Source organism: Podarcis bocagei (assembly GCF_964188305.1).
Source record: "Podarcis bocagei genome assembly, chromosome: 16".
In the NCBI taxonomy this organism is placed as follows: Eukaryota; Metazoa; Chordata; class Lepidosauria; order Squamata; family Lacertidae; genus Podarcis; species Podarcis bocagei.
Window position 1 is genome coordinate 16,784,485 of NC_138142.1, and position 19,589 is coordinate 16,804,073.

Below are 19,589 nucleotides of genomic sequence, written 5' to 3' on the forward strand. Positions count from 1 at the left end.
CAACTCTTGCATATCGTACGGAGCCTGTGGGAACTCCAGCTTATTCTTATATATGTACTGCATTCATATCCCACCTTTTTCTCCAAGGAGCTCAAGGTGGCATACATGGTTCTCCCCTTCCTTATTTAATCCCAGCAACAACCCCATGAGGTAGGGTTAGGCTGAGAGGCAGTGACTGGCCCCCAAGGCCACCCATTGAACTTCATAGCTGAGCTATGAGATCTCCCAGGTCCTAGTCTGACACTGTAACCACTACACCACACAGCACCATAAGCAACTGCCCTGCCCCTTAGCATGGGATCCCTTTTCAAACAAAATGCAAGCTGCTGTTTGTTAAAAAATAAGTCGTGTATTATTATTTTTGCACAATTTATAATACATTGAGAATGCACAAAGAGTGGCAGGCCAAAGACTGAAGTTTCAGGGGTTGGCAGGGGGAGGTATCAACCCTTCTAATAATTTCAAGCTTGCTCAAATCGCAGTGGTAATAAAAATCCAGTCTAGTCACTTGCAGTCCAAGACCAGAGAAAAGAGCTCATGGGAAGGGGGTGGGAATTCAATGGGGGGGGGGTGATAAAAGAGAAACAGGAAAGGAAAAAGCAAGGGAGGGAAGCAATTTAGAGATTCTTCCTGAAAGGGATTCAAGCAGATAGATCCACAAAATATGAAACTCAGCCTCTATTTTAGGGACTTGTACTTATTACTATCATTATTATTTACAAGGAATCACTTATGGGAAAGCACAACATTTTTAAACATAGAAAAGCAGCATTTTTATATATAAAAAACACTTTGTAAAAATAGAGTCCAAAAATGGACCTTGAGCATTGCTGATGTGGTTCTCCTCACCCCTTCCTCTTTATCTCTGAGCTGTGGGGCTCCTCCTCCCCCCCCCCTTTCAGAGGAGAAGCAGCCCACCCACCAATTAACTCATTTGATTAAACAATTAATCAACTTGATTGGCACAAATAAGTGTCAGACCTGGTAAGGGCAGAACTTACAAATTATGGCTTCACAAAGCAATCTCGGGGGGGGGGAGGGAAAGGGGGAAGGAAAACACCCAGCCCCACGAGTCTATGCAAAAAAGCCGTGGCAGAAGATGGCCACGGCCAGGAGGATGATGCCGTTGGTGTTGACCACCCGCCTCCAGAAGGGGTCCTCTGTTGTGTCCATCATCTTCTCCCGCAAGGCTTCCTCCTCCTCTTTGCTGAGCTTGGGAGCTACTATGGTCTCCAAGCCACAGAACCAGTTGTAGGCCTTCCTGCAACAACCCTGCTCCTTGTCCGGGACTGCAAGAGGAAAAAAAGGTCAAGGTCAAGGCTGAAAACGTAGAAGCCCGGAAGACCACGCACTTCCGTGTCCCCCAGACCCCCACCACTCTCGGTCTATGGGGCACAACAAGGAAGGTCTCACTGCCAGACTCCCGCCATACAGGTCGGTCTGAGTGTTGTAAAAGATGCTGAGAAAGGTTTTTTCTATAGGGTGCTTTTATTGTGTACTATAGTGGCACCTTAGGGCCGGCCCACCCATTGGGCAGTTGCCTCAGGTGGCAGGCTGGGGACAGCTGGGAGAGGCAGTAGATCCCGGCCCTTAAGGAGGACAGTGCTCGCCGTCTCCTGCGCTTGTCACCACTGCCGCCACCGACTCCTCTCCAGATTCTGTTTTTCTTCGGGGCTTCCCTCAGGCAAAAGAGGTGGCGGCACCATTTTCTGTTTGCCTCAAGTGGCAAGTGGGTGAGAGCCGTGGACGAAGGGTGGGTAGTAAGTAAGTAAGTAAAGTTTGCATGACTGATTTGCATGTTTTGTAAACAGCTTAGAAGCCTGTTCTGGCCTGAATTGGCTTTCTTGTTTTAAAGCAGGGGTCAGCAACCTTTTTCAGCTGGGGGCCAGTCCACTGTCCCTCAGACCATGTGGTGGGCCGGACTATATTTTTTTAAAAAAATATGAACAAATTCCTATGCCCCACAAATAAGCCAGAGATGCATTTTAAATTAAAGCACACATTCTACTCATGTAAAAACACCAGGCAGGCCCCACAAATAATTCAGAGGTGCATTTTAAATAAAAGGACGCATTCTACTCATGATTCCCGGACCGTCCGTGGGCTGGATTGAGAAGGTGATTGGGCCACATCCGGCCCACGGGCCTTAGTTTGCCTACCCCTGTTTTAAAGCATTCAATGGCATGTACTGTGGGTGGTATCAAATGCAGGTCCATTTCAGGGGAAGCCCATTGATATCAATGGGCATGACCCACTTAGGTCCATTATTTCCAAGGAGTCTGCTCTGGAAATGCGGCCCGGGGTTGATCCTCGCACCTTCCATGGGCAAAGTGGATGCGCCGCCACCAAGCTACGATGGTTCTTCCTCTCTAGTGCCCCCCTGCCATTGACCCTCATTTAGTGCCAGGAAGAAAGAAGAACCAAGGGGAGAGCTCTTACAAGCTTCTTCTTCGTAGGCCGGCTCTTCCTCCATCTCCTCGGCATCCAGGTCGATGCGTTTCTCCTTTCTGTTTCGCAGGCTCCAGCAGAGGCGATAGAGCTGCCGTGGGCACAGAACAGGGAGACAGAGATGAACCTGGGGAGAGGGGGCTGAGACCATCGTGGGCGAGGGAAAGGGTCCGGTGCAGAGAGGGTGTCCCATTTGGTGGAAGTAACTGGAGAGGCCGTGGCAGCTCACAGCTCGGAAGCAGAAAACTGGGAGGCAGCAAGTCTAGAAATACCCTTCTGCTGTTCTGCCCCACTCTGTGCTCATATAATTGTAGAATTTGAAGGGACCCTGAAATATACTCGGAGTTGAGAGTGGATTTCATGGTCTTTATTCAGCTCATAGTGGTGAGGAGGAATGGAAGTTCCCCCACAATATCTGCTTTATATACATTATTTACACAATGGGCTGCACGTGATTGGCTAATTCTGGGATTCTCCTGTAGGCCAATCAGGTTGTGGATTCAATTCCATCTGAAGCTGGATTGGGTGGCTCCTGCGGACCAATCATATTGCTGCATTGTTGTAGGACCAATCAGACTGCCGCATTTTGGATCTTATTGTTCTAGGACCAATCAGACTGCTGCATTTTGGATCCTATTCAACTCAGTACATAACAGACCCCAAGGGTCATCTAGCACAATACAAGGATTCCTAGCAGACTAGAGCATGTGAGATATAATTATTCAGTATTTCCATAGTACTGGCCTGGGCCCACTGGTGGAGGAAGAGGAGTGCGGGGGGAGCGCACCACCCGCGGCAGCGTGATCCTGGTAGGGTGCCATCGCAGCTGCCCACCCGCCCGCATTGGGTGCCACGCCCTTGCAGGCGTGCCACACCCCCAGGACTTATGCCACGTCCCTGCAGGCAGCGTGTCACCCCCCAGGATGCACACCAGCCCCGCCCCCACCTGCTCTCCGCACCTCAGTGCCGGAGCATGAAGCTCCGCCACTGCCTGGGCCCTGCACTTCTCTTGTATACCTTCAGAACATCCTTGCAAGGTAGGCCAGGCTGAGAGAAAGAGATAGGTATTCCCTGGGGAGCTTCACTGACTAAGCAAAGATTTGGTCCTAGCCGCATCCCTCACTGGCTTTCCATCTGTGGTTCATTTCTAAAAGGAAAACAGCGTGTCCAGCCTGTCTGGTAGCCACACTCCTTGTGATCCAAGGTGGATGCGTGCAGCAGCTGTCAAGGCAGAAGCACTTTGAGTGTGGACAAAGGCATTTGCTTTCATTCCTTTGCATGCTGCGGAACCAAGCCTTGGTGTTCAAAACAGGTTCTGAGACAGTGCTGTGTCCCACAGACGTTCTTCCTTTTGAAAGACGCACGTGCCATGTTTGCAGCACCATCCGGAGGTGGGAAGGGGCAGAGGAGAAGTGAGGAGAAAGATCAAAGCACAGAGGGAGAGAATGGCTTACGTGGACGTCATCAATGGGCTTGGTCAGGTATGAGACGGTCAAAATGATGATGACCGAGATGACGAACAGGATGATGGCAAAGTAGAGGTAGTGGACTTTGCAGATGATATCCGGGCAGTTGCTGGGCTGAGCGCAGCTGCCAGTTCCATAGGCAAACTCGGCGATCATTCGAGACAGTCCAATCAGCAGCCCCAGAATCAGGCCCCAGAAGGCTCCCTGGCAGGAAGCAGCAGAAAAAGCTCAGCTCCGCAAATGGTGCTTGGATCCAGCCTTGCTCCTCTTCCCTTTAGTCTGACTCACACCATGGGCAACAGCACTCAGCCCAATGGCTTCTAGGCACAGTGCTCCATCCCTCTTAACAGGTGGTCCTCACTTCCTGCCCCACTTGGAGCTGCCTCTATTTACACATAAGAACCTTCAGAAGAGCCAGCATCCTGCTCTCGTGCAAGCTAGTCAGATGCCTTTTCTGGGAAGCCAGCAAGCAGGATCCGAGCACAAGAGCACTCCCCCCCCCCGTGGTTTCTAGCAACTGGAAATCAGAGGCATTTACTACCTCCTACCATGGAGGCAGGGGACGCTGGTGGCATTGTGGGTTAAACCACAGAGCCTAGGACTTGCCGATCAGAAGGTCGGCGGTTCGATTCCCCACGACGGGGTGAGCTCCCGTTGCTCGGTCCCAGCTCCTGCCAACCTAGCAGTTCGAAAGCACGCCAGTGCAATTAGATAAATAGGTACCATTCCAGCAGGAAGGTAAACAGCATTTCCGTGCACTGCTCTGGTTCGCCAGAAGCGGCTTAGTCATGCTGGCCACATGACCCGGAAGCTGTACGCCGGCTCCCTCGGCCAATAAAGCAAGATGAGCGCCGTAACTCCAGAGTCATTAGCCAGATTTAATATGTTTCCCTCGATGATAGTAAGAGGAAGATATTTAGCTCTCCCAGAAGCAGAGCGTCTCTGCAAATGTAGTAAAGAAGAACCTGATACTTTGGAGCATATTTTCTTTTCTTGTGATTTTGGCATTTATGCCAGAAGACAATTATTAGAGGCCTTACAACTCAACAGGCTCAATTCTATGCCACCAACGGTTCAGGACCTGTTCTCGGGCAGGAATGATCAAATTACTTTAATAGTGGCTGAATTTTTGAGTGCTGTCCATGCAGAAAAACTGGGCCATTATAAAGAGATTTAGTGGCTCTTAATTGATCAGTGATGTGGTAGTGTTATATTGTATTATTTATGCAAATTGATTTTCTCTGGAGTTAAAGATCTGACTGGGACAAACCTTGTTATGCTGAATTCGTATTTTGCACAAGTTGTCTACAGTGTTTGTTTGATCATGTGTGGTTTGCTATGCCTAATAAAGGATTGACTTTTAACCCCAGAGTCGGCCACGACTGGACCTAATGGTCAGGGGTCCCTTTACCTTTACCATGGAGGCAGAGCATCACTATTGCGGCTAGTAGCCATCAATAGCCCTTTGCGCATGCACATCCCTCCTACAGTTGCCCAGGCGCTCAGAGAATTGAGGTCAAGCCCAGCAGTTGCTCTTCCCAGGCCTTGGTGGGAGTGCTACCCCTCTGCCCAGCTTACCTGTTCATTGACCCTCTTGAAGAAAATGGCAAGGAAAAAGACGGCTGCGATGGGGGGCCCCAAGTAGCTGGTGATGGACTGAATGTAGTCAAAAAGCTGCCCGTTTTGAGCTGACTGCACTATTGGGACCCAGGCGATGCTGACCGCAATCAAGATTAGCATGAACAGCCTGGAAACAGAAGGGAGATGTTAATCACAGCTCTCTACCATGCCAGCATTCAAAAACCCTAAAGATGTAGGCAGAGACTTCTTCCCCTCCAACTGAGACATCAACAAAAGCACAGCGTCCAGATCAAGAGACTCTATTCTGCCTCGGTCAGACCCCATCAAGAGTATAGTAAGCCTGCAACTTAATGCACATTTAATTTGTGTGCATCAAGCTTTACGTGTGTGGCAAAAGAATTTTTTTTTAAGGGGGTGGGGTTCCAGGAAAAATGACTTTGGCATTCCCACCCGCCACTGAACCCAATGCATTTTGACTATATGCGATTTTTGCTTTAGGTGTTATTTCCAGAATATAATGCCTGCATAAGTTGTGGGCTTACTGCCCTGTGTCCAGTTCTAGGCTCCACAGTGTAAGGAGGAGATCGACAAGATGGAACCCATGCAGAGCAGAGTGACAGAGATGATCAAGGGCCTGCAAACCAAGCCTTATGAGGAATGGTTGAGGGAGCCAGGTATGTTTAGCATGGAAAAGAAGAGACTGAGAGGTGATAGGATAGCCACCTTCAAATAGCTGAAGGGCTCTCACATGGAATATGGAACAAGCTTATTTCCTGCTGCTCCAGGAAACTAACGGATTCAAGTTACAAGAAAGGAGATTCCAGCTAAACGTTAGGAAGAAATTTTGGACAGTGAGAGCTGTTTGACAGTGGAATGGACTCCATCAGAAGGTGGTGAACTCTCCTTCTTTGGAGGTTTTGAAGTAGAGGTTGGATGGCCATCTGTCATGGATGCTTTAGCTGTAATTCCTGCATTGCAGGGGGCTGGACTAGATGACTCTTGGAGTCCCTACTCTACAATTCTGCGATACGGTAATCACATCCGCCACCTTCCAACTGACTCAGGTTGAGAGCAAAGCCCAACAGAATGTCTTTCCCATTGCCCTGCTCACTCCTGTGGGGGCTCTCTCAAATGAAGTGGGACAGGTTCCTTCTTTGACAGCTTTTGCTGACAGCTGAAGCCCCACCTGTCCACCTTGGCCCCCCAGCACTGGTCCTGGACACACCTGACAGTTTTGACTGTCGTTTTTTATTTGTACACTGTGAACCATTTTATTATTGTTGCACATGAAAAACAGTATAGTGGCAACTAATTCATTGAGCAAATACTGGGTTCATTCACATCACATCCCCAAGTGAGTGTTCAAATGCAAAAACTAATCCCATATTTTAGCAAACAGCATGATCCATTAAATGGCACAGCTAGCATCTGTTCCTTCCATTTTGTCTAGGTGGCAACTAAGCTGTTATAAAGGGAATTAATTTAAATAGGCAGGGAGTGGTCTAATCGCAACCTTCCCTATTACCTAATACCCTCCAGCTGTTTTGGACTACAACACCCATCAGTCAGAGACAGCAGGGTCATATGACGCTGAGGCTGATGGGAGTTGTAGTCCAACACAGTTGGAGGGCACCAGGTCAGCTGAGGCTGCTCTGATGGAGAGAAGGACTTGGCATTCAGCCTATCAGGATGCTACATGTGCAATAAGTCCAAATGTCCACAGGGGGGCACCTCAGCACCACAGGAGTCACATAGCAAAGAGAAAATCTTAAGTTGCCCTTTTGGTCCTATAGAGAGAGAAAAAAACTGAAAGCCACAGTAAGGCAAAACCATTTTTTAAAAAAATGTAAATGTGTGGAGAAAAGAATGCACCCCACCAAGTGGCAGAAGCAGAAAGTGCAGAGAAAATACTGTGTCCGAACTCAGCAAGCCATGCTTGTTGGCCAGTTGGAGAGAGTTGCGCTCTATATCTATGGTTGAGAGGCAGTGCAGCATAGTGGTTAGAGTGCCAGACCAGGACCTGAAAGAGACCAGGGTTTGAATCCCTGCTTAACCATGAAGCTCACTGTGTATGACTTATTGTGAGCATTAAATGAGGATGGGGAGAACCATGTATGCCACCCTGAGATCCTTGGAGAAAAAGATGGGATGCAAATGAAATAAACAAACAAACAATTTGCCGTATTGTCACTCCTGGAATATGCTAATGAACAGAAGGGTGCCTGGACCACTTCTGCCTCCTTGCCATAGAATCCTAGAACTGTAGAGTTGGAAGGGACCAAGAATCCCTGGCAGACAGCCATCCAATCCCTGTTTAAAAACCTACCGATGAAGTCTGTTCTGCTGCCAAGCAGCTGTTGGACAGATCCTTGGGAGAAGGTGGGCCATTTGAGATTCAAATCTACTTGCGCACTGCACCCTGTATGGTTAACCTCTTGCTGATTCACTGCTGTTAGTTAGACACGGAATCTGGCCCTGGGTGCTGACCCAAGCGTTGCATGGAGGGTCAACAAAAATGTCACCAAGCAGCGAGCAAACTCGTCCTCCAGAACTCTTTGTCAAACCAGTTGCTGAGTATATGTCTATGGAAAGAGAAGCTGGGCATCCTGTAAAAACCTTTAAATCCTTAGGTTGTGAGTCTTCAGATAGAGGGCAGGAACCAGACTAAGGCTGCAGCCGCAGGCACCACGTTTCTTGGGAGCCAGCCCCAATGAACACTATCTATCTGGGTAAAGAAGCTGGGGCCTGGGCTGTACATCAGATGAGACCAACCTTCCCCAATCTGGTGCACCTTGCAGCTGTTTCAGACTATGGCTCCCACCAGCCCCAGCTAGCATGGTCGTATGAAAAGGGGGCTCATGGGAGTTGTAGTTCAAAACCTCCAGGTCAGGTGGAAGGCTGGGTGAGGTTCCCCTTGGTGGTCTCACAGGTCCCAGGCAAAGTTTCAATTTGCAGAGAGCTGTGAGCACATAATAGTCATTCCTACTTGTCATCATCACCTGCCCACTATCATGAGCTCCTGCTCTTTCGCTCCCGGACGTATTTTAGTGTAGATGTCCATGGTGAAGAGCGTGCTGGCACTGTTGAAGATAGAGGTGAGGGAGCTCATCAGAGACGCCAGCATGACAGACAGCATCAGGCCTCGCAATCCTGAAACACAAGAGGAAGAGAAGCAGGGGGGCAAGTCAGAGGTGGCTTTAAAGGAGCACAACCAGTCGCATTGGGCAGTGGCATAACATGGGTTGCCAGGACCCCGGGCCACATTGGAGGGAGGGAAACGGATGGTGTCTGCATCATCCAGGTGATTGCAGCCACAGAGATAAGAAAAGAAGAGTCGTTTCTTTGTCTGGAGAAGTCACTTCCGGGTTTGCATGGAGAAGCTGTTTTCAGTTATGGAAGCATGTAGCTGTATCGAGGCAGCACTGGGTGTCAGGTTTTTTGCCCCCTAACAATGTTGTGCCGGGACAACTGCCCCTGTGCCTCTACTCCACTAGCACTGGGCACAGAGCCTCGGGGGCACTGTAGGGGGCGCCACAACTGTGTTTTAGAACGGAGCATGAGAGGCAGTGGGAGCCAAATTGGGCATCACACAGAACACCGCTGAAGTTTGAGACCCCAAGCTCTGCCCCCGGGTAAGTGGCAAAGGCATACCTAGGAGTTGGAGAAACAGTCGTCGTCCCCCCGCCCAAGGTGGCACGGAAATCATGCTACTGCTTGGCACCCCTGGACTGCCAGCTCCTGGGTGGCATGTTCTGCAGTCACTGCTTCCACAAGTAACTGGAGAGGTTAGTGGATGGAGGGCGGAGCCAAGGAGTGCGGTGCTTTCCAGTTATATGCTGCTGCTGCTGCTGCCAAAGCACCTCTCTGATCTTTTCTGGCTCTTGCCTTCCCAGGGTTCTGATTTACTCTTCCAGCACTCAGCACAGCACTTCTCGAGCTGCTTTCTTCTAGCTTAGTTAAGTCACGAAGGTGGGCAGTGCTTGCCCCACCTTTCCTAAATCACCCTCACTTTCTCCACTCTTGCCCTGACAGTCTTGTTTGCCCTGACTCTGTGGGAACACAACCACCAGCAGCCAAAGCCATGCAGATGAATTCTTAGAAAACGATGCAGGCGTCATTACCCACCCTGCACCTGTGCTTTGCTGTCTTGTTGGGTTTCTTCCTCTTCCCAACCCCCTCCTAACAGCCAGAGCACAAGTGAAGCATCTCACCATTTGGCATCAGCTTGACCACCATCCTTGGGTAGGCGATGTTTGAACAGCCAACTGGCGTCCCACATGCCGCAAGACACGTGTCAGGAACGACACAAGCCACCGTATCTGCGGGAAAGAGAAAAACAGGGGCACCTTACTTGGGGGGTGGGGTGGGGTGGGCTGAGATATCCTGAGTGCACCATCCTAGAGATGAACAGGATTCCCAGTGGGTACCACCCTTTGAGGGGATGGATGGACTCTGCCACGGATGGAGACGAGAGGACGAGGCTGGAGGTCTCATCTCACCTGTGTACAAAATTCGACTGATCATGCCTGGCATGACAATCAGGAACATGGGCATCAGCTTCAGGTAACCACACATGATGCAGCCAGCCTTGACATGGGACATGTTCTTGCCTGAGAGGCATCGCTGGACAATGACCTACCGGAGAGGAATGGAGAGGAAAGTGAGCAGCCGATCAGGCTAGTCTTGACTTCAGAGCAGGCTCCTTGGGGTGGGGTGGGCTTATCGGTTGCTTGTGTGGTGAATTTTTACTTCAGAGGAGGACTTCTGCTCAGAGGTAGAGCATCTGCTTTGCAGAAGGTCCCAGTTCAGCCTGCGGGATATATCCAGGCTCATATAACCAACATGCTTAACTCTAATTAATGCATGAAGGGGTTAAGACCATAGAATAAGCTGTCCTGCTAGGCTTAGCTAGGTCACAGCCCCTCACCTTGGTAGAAAGGGCTACTAAACACTTTGTTCTTTTCCACCATGTGAACCCTACTTACCAAACAGGAAACTTTGGAAGCAACTTAGACGTGAATATTTTAAACACACCCTTTAGTGTGCTCCTCTTTGCGAGTATTGGTGCCTCTGATGCCGGAAGAGGAGGGCCGGGCTGCACTGTGGGCACCTGTGGAGGGGGCACCTACTTCATGCCCCCTCAAAAATCCATGCCCAGGGCCACTGCCCCTCTGACACCCCCTTGTTACGTTACACCACTACCTAAGAGTTCTGTTCACTACTAGTTAGCATCTCTGCATCTGAAATCAAATGTCTCAGTACTCAGCCTATGGAAAACAAGGCGCTACATATGTCATGCTTCAGGGAATCCGATCCCCCCTCCCTCACAGCAGTCCGCCAGTAACGGAGAGACAAGAAGCTCTTACCAGTGTCTTTTATTCAATATTCACAGAGAGAGATGTAGAAATGCAGTCTCTCTTGGATAATGGCGTTGCTCTGAGAAAAGCCCCTTCCCTTCTGTCTCTCCTACTCTACGTCATCCCTGCATTGACTGATCTGTGTTTTCTGCACCTGAGCTTTCTGTTCTCTTCCTTTCAATGCCCGCCAGGTCCTGGGAGATGGGGGATCTGGAATGCTTTCTAAAGACACTGAGTCTGTCAGCTGTCTCTCCCCTGGTGCGTCTTCTTCCTGCTCCTCTCCCAATGTTTCCCAGCTTCTCCCCTCTGCAGCCTCTGAACTGTGACCTTCTGCAAACCGCTGTTCTAAATCTATACTGTCTCCCTCTTCTCTGGGAAGTGCTGGAGGGAAGTGCTGACCACACGTTGCTGCAGAAATATCCTCCGCAGACAGAATCTGAGCAGGAACTAGGCACCACCATCACCCCTCCCCTTCAGAGTTAGCATCTCCACCATACCTGGTCTGTGCACCAGTACCAGAGGCCCAGGATGCTCAGGCCAAAGATGAGTCCCGGCCATGGCAAATCACCGTTGATGGGATCCCGGAATATCTGGAACGAATCTGGACGGGGTGTGTAGCATTTTTCGGGGATACTGGAATTTCCAACCTGTGGGATCGCATTCATGTACTTGTGCACGAATTCCTCATATCCTCCAACTTCTTCAAATGCTGGGGAAAGTTGACAGTCCTTGTAAGGTACCAGTTCACTCACATATATGTATGCCAGGCAGGCACAGAGACATCCACACCCCAGTTCAGGGGAGGCTGGGCTGCTTTCATGGTGCATGTGGTCTCCCCCCCCCCCCAGACATTCACAGCTGGTTTCCAGGGGGTAAGAAATAGTGGATCTGGCACTGAGAGATTCTCAGCTGCCACTGAGAAAAGGAAACCACCAGTCCTCATGATGACTGTGGTGTTTGTGTGCTGTATGCGCTTGATGATAAATCTCCACTTGAATTTTCACTTGTTGAATTGATTGTCACAGGGAAGCTGAGGGGCAGAGGAATGAACTCTCTCAAGTTCACAGATAAGTAACCTGCCTCCCCCCCCCCCCAGCATATAGAGCTGATGGCAAGAATGGATGTTCAGCCTCCACCTAGTGGTCACAGGCAAAACTGCAAGCAAAATCAATCACCTCCCTCCTTTGGAATTCAGTGACGCCTTCTGTCACTCTCTCATGGTTTCTACTTCTTCCCTACTTTGTTTCCAGGCTGATTTTATTTGTGTTCACCTGTTTAGCTTTTTCAGAGCCCACCTTTCGTGGCTCAGTGAGCTTTGGTAAGCCCTGGTGTTGCCACCAGCTCCATATGCCTGGGGGAAAGATTGTTTGGAACTCACCTGTAAAAAGGGATTTCCCAGGCATATAGGGGCTGATGGTAAGGGCCCACCATGGCTTATTTTTGATGCTGCCTATATACCTTTTTCTGAGCTTGTCTGTTTGTCTAGCTGCAGAGAGTCTCTTACTTCTTAATGGGTTACCTTTGTGTTGTTGGTCCTGTCCTCTTTCGCAGTGCCAGATTACCAAACAGGCAGAGTAGGCACCGACCTATGGGCCCCATGCCTTTTAGGGGCCCTGCAACAATTGATCAAAATAATATTGTGTAACGAAACTGGTTAAACCACAGAGCCTAGGACTTGCCGATCAGAAGGTTGGTGGTTCGAATCCCCGCGACGGGGTGAGCTCCCATTGCTTGATCCCAGCTCCTGCCAACCTAGCAGTTCGAAAGCACATCAAAGTGCAAGTAGATAAATAGGTACCGAGACTTCCGGTCGGCGCCAGCGCTAATGGCGGTCCTCTTTCCGAGCTCCGGAAAAGGACTGCCCTGCGAGTTCGGGTCTGTCCCGCTACGGCAAGCGGGGGACCCCTAAAATCACAGGCGCGGAAGCCTGTGAACAAGGAGATTCGGTGGGCACCAGGAGCGCCCCCCCTTTACCGCAGAAAGAGCCTTTTTAAAGGCTCTGGAACGACATCGGGGGAGCGCGGTGCTGAGAATCGCTACCCAGCCCGCAGGGTGAAGCCGCGTCGCTATTAGTGGAGAGCGCCGATTCCTTCCTGTAAATTTCGGACAGAAAAAACCCGTGAGTAAAACGGAACGTTTATTTGGAATCAAAATCTGGAAATTTGGTTGAAAACGGGGAGGTGAAAATTAAGGAAGTCTGCCCTCCCCCGACTGCATGAAAGTGAAAGCAACGAAGCTTTAAAGCTGCATCCGCAAGAGACATTGCTTTTGATTAATTAAACCTGACATCTGGACTTTAGATCTCCCCTCTAGCTAGCAGGGCAGAGGGGAGGCAAAAGAGACATTAGTAACTGCATGATCTATTTATAAGAAAAAACTTTCTGCTGTCTCAATAACTTGAAACGGACTGCCTAATAAGACAACAGGGCACTGAACTGACTTTTCCCTGTGAAAGTTACATTGTGACATAAAGTTCCTGGACTGTTTGGCTACTGTATACTGGGAAACTGTAGCAACTTGTATCTACAAGCCTCCTGCTATACTTGTTTTAAACTTTCCTCCTTTCTTTTTTGTACTTGGACATTCTCTTTGCCTTTGTATCTGGACATTTTGATTTGCTCCCCCTAGAGGGTAAAGAAAAGGCTGACACAGCTCAGGACAGCGGAATTCTCCATTGGGAAACGGTTCCCGTGGGAAACGACCTTGACATGAGTGGTACACAAGAAGAGATAGCTACAAGAGCCAAGACTAGACAACAACAACAGCACCAGCAACAGCAACTGCAACAAAAGAAGAGAGGCTCGATTACAGGCGTAACTCCTACAGGACCTACAGGAACAACAGGACAAGACAAAGTGACAGCTGTCTCCATGGATGCTGTGACACAAGCCTTACTTAAGATAAACCAATCCCTGGAGACTTTAACAAAGCAGAGCTCAGAAAATACACAAAAATTAACAGAGATATCAGCAAGACTAGACCGGAATACAGAATCTATAAACAAATTGGTTCAGGAAAATTCTGCAACACGTAAAATTGCGGAAGAAGCGAGAGCTATTGCTGGAGAGACTCAAGAGAACCTAGAACCGATTGCCAAAAAGGTTTATGAGCATGACGCAACTCTGGCTCTCTGGGAACTACAGAGAAAAGAGAGAAATCTGAAATTGAGATTAATTCCAGAGAATGAAGGTGATAATCTCGTGGAGTTCTTAACACAAGAGTTTGCTGACTGCTGGGAGGATTTGGAGGAAGACGAATTTAAAATCACAACAGCGTTCAGACTGGGCAAAAAACAGGACAGAAAGACCCCGAGGGATTGTCTGATTACCCTCAGATCCAAGGAAGAAAGAGACAAAATATTAAGACTACATTTTGAAAAGGCCTTGCAAATTGGAAATTCAGCTGTACAGATTTTTAAAGACATCCCAAAATATATCTTGGATTTGAGAAACTTCTATAAGGACTTGGTTCTTTTGTTAAAGAAAAACTCCATCCGCTTCAGGTGGGAATTCCCACAGGGACTGTCCTTTGATTACAAGGGAAAGAAGGTGAAAATAAAGACTATTCAAGATAAAGAGAAATTTTTGGAAAGAAATCAAGAGGACCTACAGAAGGGAACTGTGGACCCAATTGCAGAACAGAGGAGAGCAATAGACATCTTGAATCTTTCGTTTGGACATATTCCACCACCATCAGAAGAAGAACAACAACTTGGAGCTGTTGGAGGAGTGTCAGAAAAATAACAAGATGGCTCTGCAATTCCTTAGTTGGAATTGTAATGGGCTCAATGTGCCTTTGAGGAGACGACAAGTTTTTCACATTTTGAACAGAGAACAACTGGATTTGATATGCCTACAAGAAACCCATATAACCAGAGCTCACAGGAGATTACTTATAAACAAAAGACTAGGACAAGAATTTATCTCATCAGACAAAGTTAAAAAAAGAGGAGTTGTGATATATGTAAAAGAGAAATGGGCCCCAAAAATGATGTTTAAAGATGAACAAGGGAGATATTTGGCAGTGGAGATACAAGTACAAGGAGAAAAATTTTTGATTGTTGGAATCTACGCACCAAATGAAGGCAAATCTGACTTCTTCAAGAGACTTCATGAAACTCTGACGGACTATTTGGATTACAATATGATAATTATGGGAGACATGAATGGTGTGGTCTCCACTAACATGGACAAGGCACAAAGACTAACAGCTACCAAGGAAGGGAGACTTCCTAAGACTTTTTTTGAAATGACGGAAAATATGGACTTGATAGATATATGGAGAACAAGGAACCCTCTGGAGAGAGAGGGAACCTTTTTCTCCCAAGCAATGATGACCTGGACCAGAATCGATCAAATCTGGATTACTAGTGGCATGGCTCCAAAGATTAAGAAGGTAGAAATCTGCCCAAAAACTTGCTCCGACCACAACGCTGTAAAGATGGAAATGAAACTTACAACAACTGGTCAGTTTAGATGGAGAATGAATGACACCCTCTTTCGAGATAAGGAGATCCTTATGAAGGCCCAAAAAACTTTAAAAGACTACTTTGAAATAAATTTGAGGGCTGATGTGGAAAAAAGAGTGATCTGGGACGCAAGCAAAGCTGTGATGCGAGGTTTCTTGATTCAACAAAACTCAATAAAGAGGAAAAACCAAAATGAGAAAAAGGAAAAGATTTTGGAAAAGATAAAGGAAGGAGAGAAAAAATTAAGAGTAAAACCAAAGTCCCAGGAGATTTTAAGAGAGATTAAGTTATATCAAACACAATATATGGAATTGATGAACCAAGAGATTGAATGGAAGATAAAGCAAATGAAACAAAAGACATTTGAATCGGCAAATAAATGTGGCAAACTTCTGGCATGGCAATTGAAGAAAAGGCAGAAATTAAATACAGTTACAAGCCTAGAAGTGGATGGAAAGAATATATCTAAACCTAATGAAATTAGAAATTGCTTTCTGAGTTATTTTAAAAAACTTTATACTCAAGGACCGCAAAATGAAGAAGATATAGACAAATTCCTTGATAAATATGGACTACAAAAAATCTCTCATCAAAGTAAGATGGATCTGAATCAGAGAATAACAGAACAAGAGATAGAGGCTGCCATTCAGAATATGCAATTGGGCAAATCTCCAGGACCAGATGGACTGACTTCTAGATACTACAAATCGTTGAAGGAATGGTTGATTCAACCATTAAAAGAAGTCTGTAATGAGATTCTAGAGGGGGAAAAAGGCACCTGAATCGTGGAAAGAAGCATATATTTCACTCATACCAAAGACAGAGACTGAAAAGACTCAACTGAAGAACTACCGCCCAATATTACTACTTAATGTGGATTACAAAATTTTTGCAGACATTCTGGCAAAAAGATTTAAAAAAGTGTTGATGGAAAAGATTCATAAGAACCAAGCAGGCTTTCTCCCAAAAAGACACCTAGCAGACAATGTAAGGAATATAATAGACATTTTGGAAAAGCTAGAGGTGAATATAAATACTAAAGCAGTACTGATTTTTGTGGACGCGGAGAAAGCCTTTGACAATATTTCTTGGAGCTTTATGATAAAGAATCTTCATGGGATGGGGGTAGGCCAAGGTTTTGAGAATGGTATGGCTGCAATATATTCTGAACAAAAAGCTAAATTGATTGTAAATAATGTAATAACTGAGGAACTTAAGATAGAAAAAGGAACACGACAGGGGTGCCCAATTTCCCCATTGCTTTTTATTTCAGTTCTGGAGGTGCTGCTGAATATGATTAGGAATGACCAGCAGGTTAAAGGAGTGCAGGTCGGAGCTAAACATTACAAGTTAAGAGCATTTGCAGATGACCTAGTATTGACTTTGCAAGAGCCAAACACTAGTACGAAAAAGGTGTTAGAAATAATCCAACAGTTTGGCCAGGTAGCCGGATTTAAGCTGAATAAACAAAAAACTAAAGTTTTAGGGAAAAATTTAACAGATATGGAAAAGGAGAAATTCCAAGAGGAGACAGGGTTGACGGTGGTCAAAAAGGTGAAATACCTAGGGGTTTATTTGACATCTAAAAATGTGAATTTGTATAAGGATAATTATGAAAAATGTTGGTCAGAAATCAAAAAAGATCTAGAAATATGGTCAAATCTGAAACTGTCAACGTTAGGCCGAATTGCAGTGATTAAAATGAATGTATTGCCTAGAATGTTATTCTTGTTTCAGACCTTGCAGATTCTTGACAAGATGGAATGTTTCAAGAGGTGGCAGAAAGATATCTCGAAATTTGTCTGGCAGGGCAAAAAGCCCAGAATTAAATTTAAAATATTGACAGATGCTAAAGAAAGAGGGGGTTTTGCCCTGCCGGACTTTAAATTGTACTATGAGGCAGCAGCGTTTTGCTGGCTGAAAGAGTGGATGCTCTTCGAGAACACAGACATTTTGGATCTGGAAGGTTTCAATAACGCATTTGGTTGGCATGCATATCTATGGTATGATAAAATTAAGCTGCATAGTGCCTTTAAAAATCATATTGTCAGAAAAGCATTGTTTAATGTTTGGATAAGATACAAAGATCTGTTGGAAAACAAAACCCCCAGATGGGTGTCACCAGTGGAGGCTAAGGCAGTGAAGAAACTCAATATGGAGGTCGGATGGCCGAAGTATTGGGAAATTTTGGAACAGGAGGGAGATAAATTGAAATTACAAAGTCATGAGAAAATGAAACATAAAGTACAAAATTGGTTTCAATATCATCAAATAATGGAGTTTTTCAAACAGGACAGGAAAATTGGCTTCCAGGTGGAAAAATCAAAACTAGAGACTGAATTGTTAGAACCCAATACTAAGAATTTATCAAGAATGTATAACTTGCTGCTGAAATGGAATACACAGGATGAAACAGTTAAATCGGCTATGATTAAGTGGGCACAGGATATTGGTCATAACATTATGTCTGCTGACTGGGAATGGTTATGGAACACCGGTATTAAATTCACGGCATGTAATGCCTTAAAGGAAAACATTATGAAAATGGTTTATAGGTGGTACATGACCCCAGTCAAGCTGGCAAAAATTTATCATTTGCCCGATAACAAGTGTTGGAAATGTAAAGAGACTGAAGGTACCTTCTATCACCTTTGGTGGACATGCCCGAAGATTAAGGCTTTCTGGGAAATGATTTATAATGAAATGAAAAAGGTACTTAAATGTACTTTCCCTAAAAAACCAGAGGCCTTTCTCTTGGGCATTGTCGGCCAATTGGTGTCAAAGAGGGATAGAACTTTCTTTATGTATGCTACAACAGCAGCAAGAATACTCATCGCAAAGTATTGGAAGACACAAGATCTACCTACTCTGGAAGAATGGCAGATGAAAGTGATGGACTATATGACACTGGCTGAGATGACAGGCAGAATCCGTGATCAAGGAAAAGAGACGGCGGAAGAAGAATGGAGAAAATTTAAGAGATACCTGAAGGACTATTATAAACTTGATGAATGTTAGAATGTTGAGGTTTGCAGGAAAAAAAGGGATACAGTGACATAAGAACAGACTATAGAAAAGATTAAGATGACAGAGGTTGGAAAGGAATATTTAGAAGTTGCTAAAAAATTATGGACATTGGAATGCAGAAAGGGGGGGTATGGGGGAGTCCCAGAAAAGAGGTTTATGAAAGAATGTTATGAAATTATACGTGTTTGTATGTCTTTTTAGGTGTTTGTTTGTCTTTAAAAAATTTTGTAAAACCAATAAAAATTTTATATAAAAAAAAAAGGTAAATAGGTACCACTCCAGCGGGAAGGTAAATGGCGTTTCTGTGCGCTGCTCTGGTTCGCAGAAGCAGCTTAGTCATGCTGGCCACATGACCCGGAAGCTATACGCCGGCTCCCTCGGCCAATAAAGCGAGATGAGCACTGCAACCCCAGAGTCGGTCACAACTGGACCTAATGGTCAGGGGTCCCTTTACCTTTACTAAAATTAGAAACCTATAAGGAGATAATTTGAGTTGTGGGGTGGTGTCCCTGAGATTTTGACTGCCTAGTCAGTAGCAGTAAAGTGGGATGAAATATAATTGCCTCTGGTCTATTGTTTGGGAATCCTGCAACGTGTTTAAGTTTTTACTCTGCTAACTATACACCACAGGGTTTAATCCGGCACTGCTTCTTCGGCTTGTCATAATGAAAACTGAATTCCAAACTGAATTCAGAAGCTTTACAAGGGATTTGTTTTGTGTGCAATTTTGTCTGTGACCACTAGGTGGGGTCTGAATGCCCATTCCTGCCATCAGCTCCCATACGCGTGAGAAAACCCTTTTAAAGGTGAGTACCGAATGGTCTCCTTTCATTTAAGGCAGGGCACTCATCTGAGTTACAGCCAGGCTGTGTCACCTGAAATTTCTTGTAGCATCTGATGAGGGGTTTGTTTAACTGCTCACGAGCGCACACGGCACAATAATGGTGGCTCCAGCAGGTGATGCTTCCGTCAGTTTGCATTTCTTAGTACAGAAAGTATTGATCTGATGTGTAGAGATCTTTCCTATTCTACTTAATTCAAGAGGGAAGCTTCTCTGTGTGAAATAAGTTTCATGATGTTTGGGTTATTCCTTCAGAGAAGCTGAGTATGGCTGATTTAAACTGGTTCTTTTCTCTCTTCTCTCAAGGTCATGCTGACTATATAATAAGAGGCCAGAATGAGCCTGGCTTTCAATTTCTCTTTCTATCTCTTTCCCTTCTGGTGTGGTGTTCTGTATATAGT

The 19,589-nt window shown here is 46.3% G+C and overlaps 1 protein-coding gene across 1 annotated transcript in view; it reads right to left on the bottom strand.

Moving 5' to 3' along the window:
* Positions 1-327: 327 nt before the first annotated feature.
* The window catches only part of LOC308575832 (sodium/glucose cotransporter 1-like), a 42,111-nt gene continuing 22,849 nt past the window's right edge, over positions 328-19,589 (bottom strand). The window contains exons 9-16 of the mRNA XM_081174891.1: positions 11,350-11,561; positions 9,995-10,130; positions 9,707-9,814; positions 8,495-8,645; positions 5,493-5,661; positions 3,903-4,118; positions 2,440-2,539; positions 328-1,289 (exon numbers count right to left, since the gene is read on the bottom strand). Of these exons, the coding sequence (XP_081031017.1) occupies positions 1,075-1,289; positions 2,440-2,539; positions 3,903-4,118; positions 5,493-5,661; positions 8,495-8,645; positions 9,707-9,814; positions 9,995-10,130; positions 11,350-11,561 (1,307 nt within the window). The 3' untranslated portion in view covers positions 328-1,074. The remainder of the gene's footprint in view (positions 1,290-2,439; positions 2,540-3,902; positions 4,119-5,492; positions 5,662-8,494; positions 8,646-9,706; positions 9,815-9,994; positions 10,131-11,349; positions 11,562-19,589) is intronic.